Raw genomic sequence first — 13,268 nt, 5'->3', positions numbered from 1 at the left:
ATGAGGCCCTGTTGATTGTCTCTGAATTCCACAGAGCGTCTAGAGACTGCCAACAAGCAGCTTGCAGAGAAGGAATATGAGGGGTCAGAAGATACTAGAAAAACCATCTCTCAGCTCTTTGCAAAAAGTAAGTCTGACAGCTCTAGCAGCAGGTACTAATGTGTGGTTGGGAGTCAGATATGTAAAAAGGTTACACAGTTCTGCTTAATCCTTCTAGAATAGCCAGGGCAGAGCAAATGTCATCTAGGGATTCTTTTTCCTGTTCAAACATAAAGTTGGGATTCTTGTTTTTTTGTTTTTGTTTTTTCTTTCTAGGCCAAGAAGGCTGCTTGCTGTATTTAGTCACATCAATGTGGCTTCTTCTGTATTAAACCAGAGAAGCCCTTTGATATCACTGCTTTTGTCACAGCTACCTGAAAAGGACCTTAGTGAACATGGGGTCTCTTAATGTTGGAGGGATTTATTGTTGAAGGCTCCATGTGCTGGCTCTGGTAGAGATGGAATTAACATGGAGGATTGATGATTAGCCTTTGGAGTACTGAATCTGCATCTGTGCCTCCCTTAGTTAAACACCCTGTATTATATCATGTCATTGCATACTGGCACAGTGCAAGGGGAGCTAGAGGAGGACCTCGGCTATGGCCTGAGCTACTGCCTCTGGCCGTGGACTTGGAGGATGTGGGGAGGGCTGAACTATGTCTTCCTCATAATAGCATTTCCTTTGTCTGGAAATACTCGGAGGACCATGACAATGAACTAATCCTCCTCTTTATCGGTCCCTAATAGACTCCACCCAGCTAGACAATGCCTCATTCTTTTTAATTGCCACAATAAAACCAGCAATAAAAACTCTGCAGTGGATTGAGCCCATAGGGGGAAACAGATGAACTACCCTCAACTTCTGCAAATGCCTGTAATTGGTGTTTCCTACCCCCAGTCTCCGTCACCATGGCTCCCAGCTGGAGTAGTGCACAGTAGGGACTTGTCAGGCCCCATCTTTGCAGGACCTCCACATGACCCTTTCAAGTCACTCCATGCAGCTTCCAGTCTGCTTTTACAAGTTTGTTTGATCTTTACTTACAATATCCCCCTCCCTTCCTGGGGTTGCTCTGTTGTGTGCTGGCCTCAGAAGTGGGGCTTTTTTTTTTCTTCCTCATTTCCCTGAGCCTCCTGTTTCTTTGTCAGTATGTCTTAGAGGGAAGAATGTAGTTTTTCTGGTGTCATCAGTACCTAGTATAAATTGTTGTGAAGTTGCTATAGTGGTGTCACTCACGGTTACCCTGGAAGCTAGTTCCCTGGTGGAGAAGGTAATGGCCTCCCAGGACAAAAGAGAACAAAAGAGAAAACGTATGGATTCTGGCCCTTGGATCTGCTGGTTCATACCCTTCCTCCTTGTGTGGCGATGGTATCTCAGGTGTCCTGGGAGCTCTGTTGGTGGTTTATAAAATGTGGGAACCTAGTAGATAAAAACTGTATTTGCAGCAGGGGGAAATACTGCCACATGGTTCTAGAAGGGAAAAGTAGACTCCACTTATAGCAAGCAAGGAAGAGGGCATGGCTTGTGGCCTCAGTTCTTTTTGCCTTTGGACATCAACAGGGGGCTGCATGGTTGGAACTGTGGCGAGAGGCAAGAAAGCCGTCTTGAAAAGCCTCCCCTGAGGAATGTGCTCCACTTACCCTTGAGAGGCCAAACCGACTCAACCCAAGGAGAAGGCAGTCTGGTTAGAAAGAGTTTAGAACAGCCTGGCCTTAAGTGTGGGCTCCACTATGTACTTACTAATTGTGAGACCTCATACCAGTTCCTCAAAGCCTCTGGGTCTCTGCTTTGTCATATACAAAATGGGGAAGAGAGAGTAACACTTTCCTTGCAGGGTTTTCTGAGGAGTAAGTTACTTGATGTGCAATAAGTATTCAACAAATGCTCATTTCTTTCCGAGGTACAGCTGAATAGATATATAAAGTCAGAGTGGGAAGGAAGGTGAGGCTGCCCTCTTAGTTTCTCTTATAAACTTAAGTATCATGGTCTCCAGAGGAAGGGCACACTACCTCCAAATGAGAATCCAAATTGCTCCTTTGAGTCTCTGGTATGAGGTCTGTCCTAGTTAAAAGAGGAGGGACCTAGAAATTCAGAAACTACCTGTGTCATGGGCTTCTGTACCTACAACACAATCCTGGATTTATTTCAATTGGAAATTAATGTTAGTAAAGAGTAGGGTTTGGAGTTTTATATATTCTGTGAAATACCATTTTCATTTTTTTAAAGATTTTATTTATTTATTCATTACTCATAGAGACAGAGAGAGAGAGAGAGGCAGAGACACAGGCAGAGGGGGAAGCAGGCTCCATGCAGAGAGCCTGATGCGGGACTCGATCCAGGTCTCCAGGATCACGTCCTGGGCTGCAGGCGGTGCTAAACCACTGCGCCACCGGGGCTGGCCCCCATTTTCATTTTGATTTAATATATTATCATGAGATAATGGGAAAATTTGAGGGGCTTAGTTGCTCCTACCACTTGAAGAAATAAAATTGAAGAGACAAGCCTACCTGTTCCTCTGGTGTGTGTGTTTGTGTATTCTTTGCATAACACCTTTCATAACACTTTGCATCTACTTTCACATTGCTTCTGCACAACCATTGTTAAGTGACTTTTCTGAATTTACACAGCAAGTTACCGGTAAAGCCAGCGAGAGAGTGCAGATCTTGGGTCTGCTGGTTCTTTTAGCTGTGTGTTAGAGAATGTTTAGTAATGGGTATGATTGTCAGTGTGCTCGGGTAAGTTTTTGAGCCAGCTCTGGAATGGCAGTAATGATAATTCATGTCTTGATAGATAAGGAAAGCCAGAAGGAGAAGGAGAAGCTGGAAGCTGAGCTAGCTACTGCCCGTTCTACCAATGAGGACCAACGGCGACACATTGAAATTCGAGACCAGGCCCTGAGCAATGCCCAGGCCAAGGTGGTCAAGCTGGAAGAAGAGGTATGTGTAGTTTTCTTAGGTAGCATATGAGCCTGAGGTGGGAAAGAACTGGGGAATCAAGGGCACTGGGGTCTCTCCATTTTGGTGTACTGGCAGCTACACAGTCCCCCAACAGGAAGGTACTATCTGCTTTTTTTTTTTTTTAAAGATTGATTGATTGATTGAAGAGAGAGTGCATGAGAGAAAACACAAGCTGGGGGAGGGGCAGAAGGGGAGAGAGAGACTCCCAAGCAGGCTCCCCACTGAGAGTGCAGCCTGACTCCAGGCTCTGGGGTTCAATCTCACAACCCAAGCCAAAGTCACAAGCCAGACACTTAACTGACTGAGCTTCCCAGGCACCCTACCATCTGCTACTCCTAGTTAGAGCTGTGCTGATGTGAGTGGACTTTGATTTCTTTTCTCCTCTCTGCAAGTTCCTTCATTTGGCTCCAGAATAGAAAATCACCAAGGTCAAGGAGCAATTTCCATTTGCTCCTTCACATAATAAGCTAACCACCCCCTCCTAGTTCTTACTATGGACCTAGCTCTGCCTTAAGCCTATGACAAATATATACTTTTTAATTCCTCCTCTTTTAGGGCTTTAAAGCTTTATCTTAGGAGAACTATAAAATGATTCCAGATATTTTAAAGTACTCCAAGGATCTTAAATCAAAATAGTCCTGGTCTCCCCATACTCGGTGGGAAGTTGGTCTCCTTACATAAAAATAAGTAAATAATCTTAATGGCTATGCCCCTTGTCCTAGGATTTATTTTGCAGATTGGTTTTGAAGTAGAAGCAACTTGAAGGGGTCTGGAACAGGTTGGGACCCAGGGACAATTTACAGTTTATGGCAGGCCAGGAGCTGTGCCCTGGGTCTTCTGGCTAGATTGTGCAATGTAGGTACATGGTGAGGTGAAAATGTCGGTTATTTGTGTGCAAGGATGGAGTTTTTCTTTGACAAATACAGGGGCTCCCAAACCACGAAGCATATGATAAATATGTATCTGATTAGTCTTAATGTATATGTTATTAGATTGCAACACTGAACTGTGTTCATGTGAAATAGAGGGAATGTGCTGCTGGTCTGTCATTAATTAATCTTGGATGTCCGTTGTCATTGTATTGAAGTACTACTAACTCTTCAATATTTTGTACTTCAGGGAATGGGTGTGTTCCAGCAAAAATTGATGCCAAAGTGTAACTTGGTGAAGAAAATTTCACATCTCACTCACTATTCTAAAATTTGAATTGTTTTAAGAGGAAAAAATCACCTCCATTGTGACAAATTGGAAGCTTTATAAACTTGAGACCAAAAAAAGTGTTTAGTGACCCTCAGCATTTTGCCTCTTGTATTTGAGCTGTTTTTCCACCTTTCAGTGATTGCCTGCTGCTTCTCTCTCAGTAGAGGAATGGTTCTAGTTCTTAAAGTCTGACTTATAGATATCCTTTGCTTTGGGGGTGGAGATTAAAATGCTTATTGGAGGGGCGCCTGAGTGGCTTAGTTGGTTAAGCGTCCAGCTCCTGATTTCCACTCAGATCATGATCCTGAAGGGTTGTGAGATCAAGCCCCGCCTGGGGTTTGTGCTCAGCAGGGAGTCATCTTGAGATTCTCTCTCTCTGCCCCTCCTCCTGCTTGTTCACACTCTCATTCTCAAAGAAATAAAACTTAAAAAAAAATGCTTGTTGGAGCTGGGTTGTGGGTTCATACATTTCCAGTAGGTAAGGTCAGCTAACCAATGATGTCTTTGACCTGAATTGCTTAATCATTAAACTGCAGGTTGTATAAAATCAGGCTAATGTCTTGCTTCATCAGCTGTCTACATCAGAAATTCTGCAAAGTTGCTTTATTGAACATAAGGAATACTTGTATATGTCTGGTATCCAGACCTAGGAGCACACCCTTTAACCTTTTGCTACACCTCATATATTCTTTTTCTTCCTTTCTTTTTGAGGAAACCACAGAGTAAATTACAGAACAAGGATAAGACTGTATTCTTTTGGAGAAGGAAACACTGAGAGACTGGCTGAGAAGTAGCTTGCTGGTGGTCACATGGCAAGTTTTGGGTAGAGCCAGTAATAAAACTGGAATCTCATGACTCTTCATTCCCTAGACCTTGCTGCTTGTCTCCCTGGCTGAATCATCCTTTGGTTCCATTCCCAAAGAGAAAATGTGGGCACTTGTTCAGATCTAGTAACCTCTGCATCTTTTCATTAAAGAAAAAAAATGTGTCGCCCATTGGGCTCCCCTTTCTCAACAAGACTATGAGAAGCTTGTCCAGACTGATTTGAGATTAGGGTATATACACAGCCCTGCTGCCCCTCCAGGAAGAGTACCCTTCTAGTAGGAGATAAATGGGGACAAAGACCCTGCAACTATATTGGTTTGCTGTGTCCTAGGGCTCAGTGGCAACTGGTTGTTAATCATGAAAATAATATACAATATACATCTAAGAAGAGGATGTTAATTTGTAGTTCCCACTGGGCAGCCCTCACTGAAAGAGTTGCCTGGTATATATTTCTGGCTTCAGACTTCTGAGGCTTTTCTGGGCATTCGTTCCAGAGATTTTTAGTTGCTTTCCAGGGCCCTGCCCCCAAAACCCATAGATCTCCAATTTAAGAAAGAAGTTCTAAAAATTGGACGAGGATTCAATCATGACATCTAGTAGCTATATCTCTCAAATGAACTCCTTAATTATTGCTAATTTTTAGCTCTCATCCAGCTTGTACTTTTGTGCAGAGTCTAGTTGTTGGGAAATTCTGAATTGTTGCTAAAGGAGGTGGAACATTTGATGGAGAAAGCAGGCTGGGAGCCTTCTACCCAATGGAATTGCAAAGGCAGAGGCCATGTAATGTCTTCCAGACTCTCAAGCCTGGTCACCTCTAGCACATGTAGGGGCTTGAAACATGTCTCAGGAAAAAATCCACTGATTTTTATTTTCTTTCCTGTTTTAGCAGCCTGTCAGAACTGGGTTTGCTCCTGGGTGGTGGTTGTCTTATCTCCTTTTTGATATTCAAAGGAAAATATCCCTTTTTCTTACTCTCAAATACATAAATTAATCATTGGATTTTTGCTCTTCCACTGTGACTCAAGCCCCATTAGGGCTTGTTCTATCTGGGGTACAATTTTAATGTATGGGAACTAGACTCTGGAGCTAGTCTAGTAAGGAGTCTTCATTGTTCACAAAATTAGTGAGTATCTCTAAATCAAGAAGGGTATTCATGAATAGAAAATGTATCCCTCTATGTGTTGGAGATAACTTACGTAAAGTCATTTTTGAAGGCAGGTGAATATGTCAGACCTTTGCCTATGTCTCATATAAACAGAGAATTTAGTTATGGCTTACACATGGCACCATGAGTTTTCCTTAGAAGTTCTTCTAAGGGAAACCTCTGTAGTCTACTTAGCAAATGAGAATGAAGGAAACTTTCCCAAATTAAGTCGTTAGTCTAGGGATCTTTTCTTAGCCAACTAAGTGCAAGGTCAGGTCAATACACATACCAAATTATTATGTTGTACACCTGAAGCTAATACAATGTTATATGTCAAATATATCTCAATAAAAAAAAGATGGTCAGGGAAAAATTATGACTAGTTTTAGTGGTCCAAGAACCCTTGCATACATTTATGTCTTTCTCTGTACAAAGTCCTCATTTAGATGCTCTTCCTGAAATTCATTTCATTTTTCTAATCCCATTAAGTCTCTTGCTCATGATACTCTTCACTGTACTCTAAGCTCTATACAGAAATATGCCTCAGGCTTACAGAGAACCTTCTCCTGCAATCACAACTTCTTCCTCTTCCAAACTCAGCAGAGATTCTCTGATGGACCCTGTTCTGTTGACATCAGAGGAGGTATCTTGCTGGGAAGGTGCTAGCACTTTTACTAAAGGAGAGACCTGTTTTTTTTATGATTCATTGTGATCCAGGTCTTGCCACAAATCTGCAGCCTATGCAGCAAACCCCGGCCAAGGTAAATGGTGCCTTTTCCATCCTTGCCCTTATCTTTTGGGATATGTATGAAGGCTGTACTGAAGTGGAGGCTCAGTAAACTCCAAGTCTAAAGAACTATGAGTCCCACGGCAACCATGGTGTTCTCGCACGTGAAGGGACCTCCCCCAACTTCTCCCCCCTCAACTACCACTAATTTGATCTCACTGGAGAGTTTTGACAGATGCCTGGCATATCCCACTTACAAGGCTCAAGGCAGCCCAGGCTTCTGGCTGACTACTGTCTTATGATGATCCAGAGCTGAACCACTGCTTGGGTAATTGTTTCAGGAATGGTGGGAAAAAGGCCCTGGCAAGATCAAAGATGGAAGATGCTGTGGGTGGGCTGCTTACTAAGCGGAGTGCACTAGAAGGGACAGAGGGAATGTGGGAGGGCTGGAAACAACAACAACAACAACAACAACAACAACAACAACAACAAACCAAACCAGTGAGCCTTGTTCTTCAGCTTTAGGCTAGAATGACAGCCATGGAGATTCAAGGAAAAGGGGCCCAAGTGTTAAATTTTTCTGAACTGCAGTGACTCGGGATGATTTAGACATCGCAGTGATAACTCTTGATGGCTGTGCATGTTCTGGTGTCCTTTTGCCACTCCACTCAATTCTTCACAACAAAATTCATATTGTTTCCCTTCCATTTCCACCACTCTTTCATGGCTGATCTTTCTTATTTCTAATTCCCTTGCCATTTAATTGATTTGTCATTTGGGTTTTGGAGATGGACAGTTTTATGCTGTCACACTTATCCACACAGTACCATAACTAGTCCCCTTTCTCAGTGTTAGAGGAAGATGTGCTAGGCAGAGACGCTTATGTCTCATCCAAAATAATCTTCAAACAATAGCATATTGTGTGAACTCACACAATAGTTATGATGGATTATAAATGTGGTTGAAAGATCTGAGGATGCTAATTATGTGTGCATTTAGAGCATTGATAAGAATTCAGATAATGTACATTTTGTACCCAGGAATCTTCCAGGGTGTTCTGCTGATGGATTATTGGCTTATTTGAAGGGTACTTCATCCAAGGATGACATTTCCCATATTTATGGCAGCATTTTTTTTAGAGAGAGAGTGTGGAGAAGAGGAGAGGGAGAGAGAGAGAATCTTAAGCATGCTTCACACCCTGCATGGAGCCTGAAGGAGGGCTCTATCTTATGACCCTGAGATCATGAGCTGAAATCAGGAGTCCGAGGCTCAACTGACTGAGCTGCCCAGGCACCCCCGGCAGTATATATATTTTTTTAAGTAGGTGCCGCTCCACCCAATATGTTAAGAAATTATGTCCCCACCCCAAATAGAGATGGAGTGACCTCTCAGAACTTGTTTTTCTCAGTTTTTCCTATGATTTTAACTTTTTACATTCCCAAATTGGAAGCCTTGTGTAATTTCTTTAGTCTTCTCAACAGAATGAACTCGGTTCTCTTGGTAGCAAGTTTCTAGAGGTGCTTTCTACTCTTCACTTCTTTTAATATCCACCAGTAGACCACAGCCTCTTGGCAATAGATGGAGACAGCTCACTAATACCAGGGTAGTGTTACTAAATTGCTTCAGAGGGAACTCTTACTTGGAGCCAGGGGTTCCTCATTAAGGCTAATTCAAGATCACACAGAAATCACGGAAGGGTCAGGGGCAACATATAAACTAGTTGTATGAAGGAGAGGGGCAGAGAAGATACACTTTCACTGTGACGTCTGTGACACGGTGAGTGGGGTTGTGGTAATGGAAGGGAAGATGAAAATCAAACATAATGAAGGATGTCCTCTATGGCACTGGACTTAGCTCTGCATAACTACTTTTAATGTCTTATAGCTAATGAGTTGTATGCATGTGATGATGTTCATCCAGCCAGTAATAATAGCCTACCCCCTCTACCTATCCATCTGTATATATATTTTCATTATTTTTTAAGACTTTACCTTTTTTAATAGCAGTTTTAGGTTCCCAGGAAAACAGAAGGGAAGGTACAGAGATTTTCCATCTACTCCCTGCTCCCACACCTGCATAGCCTCCACCATTATCAACACCATCCACCAGAGAGGTAAAATCTGTTACAATTGATGAACCTGTGTTCACACATCAGTGATCCAAAGTCCATAGTTTATATTAGGGTTAACTCTTAGTGTTGTACCTTCTGTGGGTTTGGATAAATGTATAGTGACTATATCTACCATTATGGTATCATACAGAGTATTTTCACTCCCTAAGAATTCTGTATTCTGCTTATTCATCTCTACCACCTATGTATTTTTTTAACTTTTTTGAAAACATTTCCAAATATATTATTGTATCTTCCACCACGAGCCTTGCAAGTTTTGTCTTCTTTTAACAGATTAGGAAATTAAAGTGCAGATAGTGATAAATCTAGGACAAACCCAGATCTCTTAATTCTAAAATATCCTACACTATGCTTTGTCCATCAGCATATAAATGGAAATGGTCAATGATTAAATTACTTCCTTGCAAATGGCTGAGATAAATGGGTACTCTGGAGCCCTAGAAGTAATTTTGTATATAGCCATCATTTAAAAAATAAATTTGAAAGACATCCACAGTTGTTGGAGGGAGTGAAGGGATGCCATCATGTGGTATTCATTTGCAGGGATCAGATTTTCCTGAGTCAGAAGGGGGTTAAGAGATCTGCCAAATGCTTGGGAATGGGTTCAAATTATTGCAGAAGTGCAATGGAAAAATATGATTGATTGAGCTCGAGGGTATTTGCCCTATTCTTCATTGGATTGCCTTTCTGCTGTTCTTCCCACTTTTCCCTTTTAAAAATTTAAAATTTAAAATTCCCTTTTAAAAATTTATCTCTGAATCAGAATGACTTGAAACCCTTGACTTGCCAAAGTAAATACACTGATGAATGTGTTTATTGTTCATATATTTGTAGTGTTATAGCTAAGCTATGCACATTTTTATTCTTCTATTTGAGAGCTAAATAATATTAACTGGTCACCAAGAGGGTAGTGAACAATGAAGTAGAACTAGAATCTCAGAGAGATGCAAAGGAATAGAAGGTCCCTGCCCTTATGGGGCTTTTGGGGTACTGCTCTCCAGTGGGGCAGGGACTTTGTGTTGCTTCCCATTGCATCACTACTGCTCTCAGATGTAGAATAGGGCCTGACATATGAAAAGTATTCAGGAAATATCTATTGAGAGAATGAATGAATCCACACATGAATAAAATCTTATACAGTGACTACTAATAGAGTACACATTATGAGAGGCTTTTGAGAAAAGCAGCAATCAGGGTCCAGTAAGATTAGTCAAGGAAAAACTCCTGTAGAGTTTAGTGATATGGTGAGGAGGGATGAAAAAATGATCAGACTAAAAACCAAAAAAAGAAAGAAAGAAATGATTAGATTAATACAGAGGTTGATCATTTGCAAGATAGGCCTGGTTGAATTTTAAGGCAGTAGGAGGCTGGAACGTTTTGATAAAAGCATTTTTAAGAGCCATATCTAGACTGGACAGGGGAGTGTGCTAGCAGATTGGGGGAAATGAAAAGTATCAAGTAGCATGAGATATGGATGGGAGAGAAGAACTCTGGCCTAAACAAATGAGATAGAGGGGCACCTGGGTGGTTCAGTGGTTGAGTGTCTGCCTTTAGCTCAGGTTGTAATCCTGGGGTCCTGAGATCAAGTCCTGCGTCGAGCTCCCTGAAGGGAGTCTGCTTCTCCCTCTGCCTATGTCTCTGCCTCTCTGTGTGTCTCTCATGAATAAATAAATAAAATCTTAAAGAGAAAAGAAGTGAGAGAGAAGGTATGAAGGTGCCTAGGATATAGTAGGTACCTAATCAATACTACTTGAATGGATATGCTAGCAGTAGATTGCTCTGTTCTTAAATAAAGCAGTGCCATAACGTACTACTTGAGGAAGTCTGTTACAGCAACTGTATATAGGATGGACTGTGTGTCTGTGTGTACATGTGCTTATATGCAGATGGGAGAGGGCAACTGAAAGTATGGAGATCTGTTAGGTTGTTCTAATAACTTAGTTGTGAAATTAGAATTTAAAACTATGTAGGCTAAAGGAGCACCCAGGTGGTGCAGTTGGTTGAGCGTCCAGCTCTCTGTTTTGGCATGGGTCATGGTCTCAGGGTTGTAGGATAAAGCCCCATGTTGGGCTCCACACTCAGCACAGAGCCTGCTTGAGATTTTCTCTCCCTTTCCCTCTGCCCCTCCTGCTTGTGTTCTCTCCCTCAAGTAAATAAATAAATCTTTAAAGAAAAGAACTATGTAGGCCATGAAAATATACGGAAACAAGAATATGAGATATGTTAGAATTAATACATAGTAATAGACAGAGATTGGGTATGGTGGACAGAGGAAAAAAGAAAAACAATAATTTCAAGATTTTGAGACTGGAAAAATAGAGTAAGTGATGATAATGACTGAACTATCAAAAGGATAGCCTTTTTAGGAAATATAAAAGCAGTCTGGGACACATTAAGTGTCAGAGTGAGAAATCTTGCACTTGGCTAGAGGTCTGTGACTAGAGAGTATGATAACATTAACATGTGAATATAAGCAGTTGTTGAAAGTGGGGATAAATGAGATCTCCAGTAGTGCGTAAATGCAGATCAAGGATTCTCTACCTCAAGGCTATTGGCATTTGGGGCCAGGTAATTCTTCACTGGTAGTCGTAGAGGAGGCTATCTTATGAACTGTGGGATGTTTAGCAGTATACCTGATTTCTACCCACAAAAAGCCAGTAGAAGCCTACCCCTAGCTATGACAGCCAGAAATGTCTCCACACATTGCTGTGTGATCCCTGGGGGAGACATAGCTCCCAGTTAAGAACCATCAGTATAGAAGCAAAAGAATAAACTATCATAGATTAAACCTTTGTGGTATAACAAGAGGCAGAGATGGGGTTGGAAGGGAAGGTGAGTCTAAAATATCAAGACAGAAAGTAAGATTGATTTAAGGAACCAAAATAGGAGAACATAGAATCAAAGAAAGCAAAGGAAAGGGAGCTTTGACACGTTTTTGAAAATTGGTGTTTGGTAAGAAAACTTGAATGGATAGAATGATTTCCCCTATTCACTGAATATCCAGAGGGAATTTGGTTTAAATGATGGATTTACTTGGCTTCTTCTAGAGGCCTGTGGGTACTCATCTTTAGACCTGAGCCACTACCTTGACTTCGGAAATGTTTCAAGTAAACTTTTCACTTTCTTGAATATTGAAGACATAGAAAAACCATAGGATCATCTAGGATTCTATGGAGAGTACACACATTATATGTTCTGTCTTTTTCATGTACATACATAGAAACTAAGGCAGAACTTCTGTTTTGTTTTTACCTCTAAGAATGTGCTCATACAGAATTCTAGGATTTCATTTTGCCTCCTTTCTTAATTATTGGTCAGTGTTGAAGGTGAAAAGGGGAAGAGCAGATCCATGAAATATTTGTGAATTGGAAGACTATCAGAGCCCATCTGAGACCATCTATGTAGCCTAGTGTGGGTTTCTTTTTTAATTTTTTAAAACTTACTGGTCAGTGCTCTCTCCTAAGACTAAGAATGCCATATCCAAGGGCAATGAGCCATGGGGTCCTCAGGAACCTTAAATTATTTAACCATGCTGAAGAGTCAAGTATGAAAAGATAATAGAATAAGGTAAGATGGGAGGCCCAATCTCTAGGAATCCTAGACAGACAGCATGCAATATATATTCCTACATATTTTCAAAAATGTTGTAATCTTTGTTTGGATCTTAAGTTTTATGTGGAACCCTAAAATATAAAACACATACAAGAGAAGGTATCTGATACAACTTACCTTCCATAGTGGCCTCTGAATCACTCCACAGAACAGTTTGAAAATCACTCCATTGTCTTGCACTTTATTTACAAAGGACCAGAGAGTAAATAGTTTCAGTTTTGTAGACCACACAGTTTCTTTTGCAAGTGCACCTGCTCAACTCTGCCTTTCTAGCTGGAAGGCATTGATAGTCAGTATGTAAAGAAATGGGGATGGATGGATTTGGCCTGCTGCTGACCATTTTGCTTTGCTGACTCCTATAACCCTCCTCATTTTTTTACAAACAAGGACCCTGAAGCCAAAAGTAGGGAAGCAAATTACCATCAATAGTGGAGCTAGAACTAGAATTCAAGTCTCCTGATTGCCACTATGTTCTTTTACCTTTCATTTTGCTGTCAAATAGAAATAGCTGATTCTTGTGCGTGCGTGCATGTGTGTGTGTATGTGGTGGGGAATGAGCTCTGCCTAAGGCTCTTTCAATGGTACTTTTGACTGTAAATATTTATTTCTCACAAAGTGGAGGTGCCCCCAAGTCA

General features: G+C 41.3%; 1 protein-coding gene across 9 annotated transcripts in view; it reads left to right on the top strand.

The window, feature by feature from the left end:
• Positions 1 to 13,268, top strand: part of AMOT (angiomotin) — a 62,486-nt gene that overhangs the window by 30,272 nt on the left and 18,946 nt on the right. For all 9 annotated transcript variants that reach the window (XM_055338242.1, XM_055338238.1, XM_055338245.1 and 6 more), the window contains 2 exons: positions 35 to 127; positions 2,828 to 2,973. In XM_055338242.1, coding sequence (XP_055194217.1) covers positions 35 to 127; positions 2,828 to 2,973 — 239 coding nt within the window. The remainder of the gene's footprint in view (positions 1 to 34; positions 128 to 2,827; positions 2,974 to 13,268) is intronic.

Source organism: Nyctereutes procyonoides, unplaced genomic scaffold (genome assembly GCF_905146905.1).
Source record: "Nyctereutes procyonoides isolate TBG_1078 unplaced genomic scaffold, NYPRO_anot_genome, whole genome shotgun sequence".
NCBI classification, from domain to species: domain Eukaryota; kingdom Metazoa; phylum Chordata; class Mammalia; order Carnivora; family Canidae; genus Nyctereutes; species Nyctereutes procyonoides.
The sequence above is the reverse complement of the archived record's forward strand: the minus strand, read 5'-3'. Positions and strand labels throughout refer to the sequence as shown.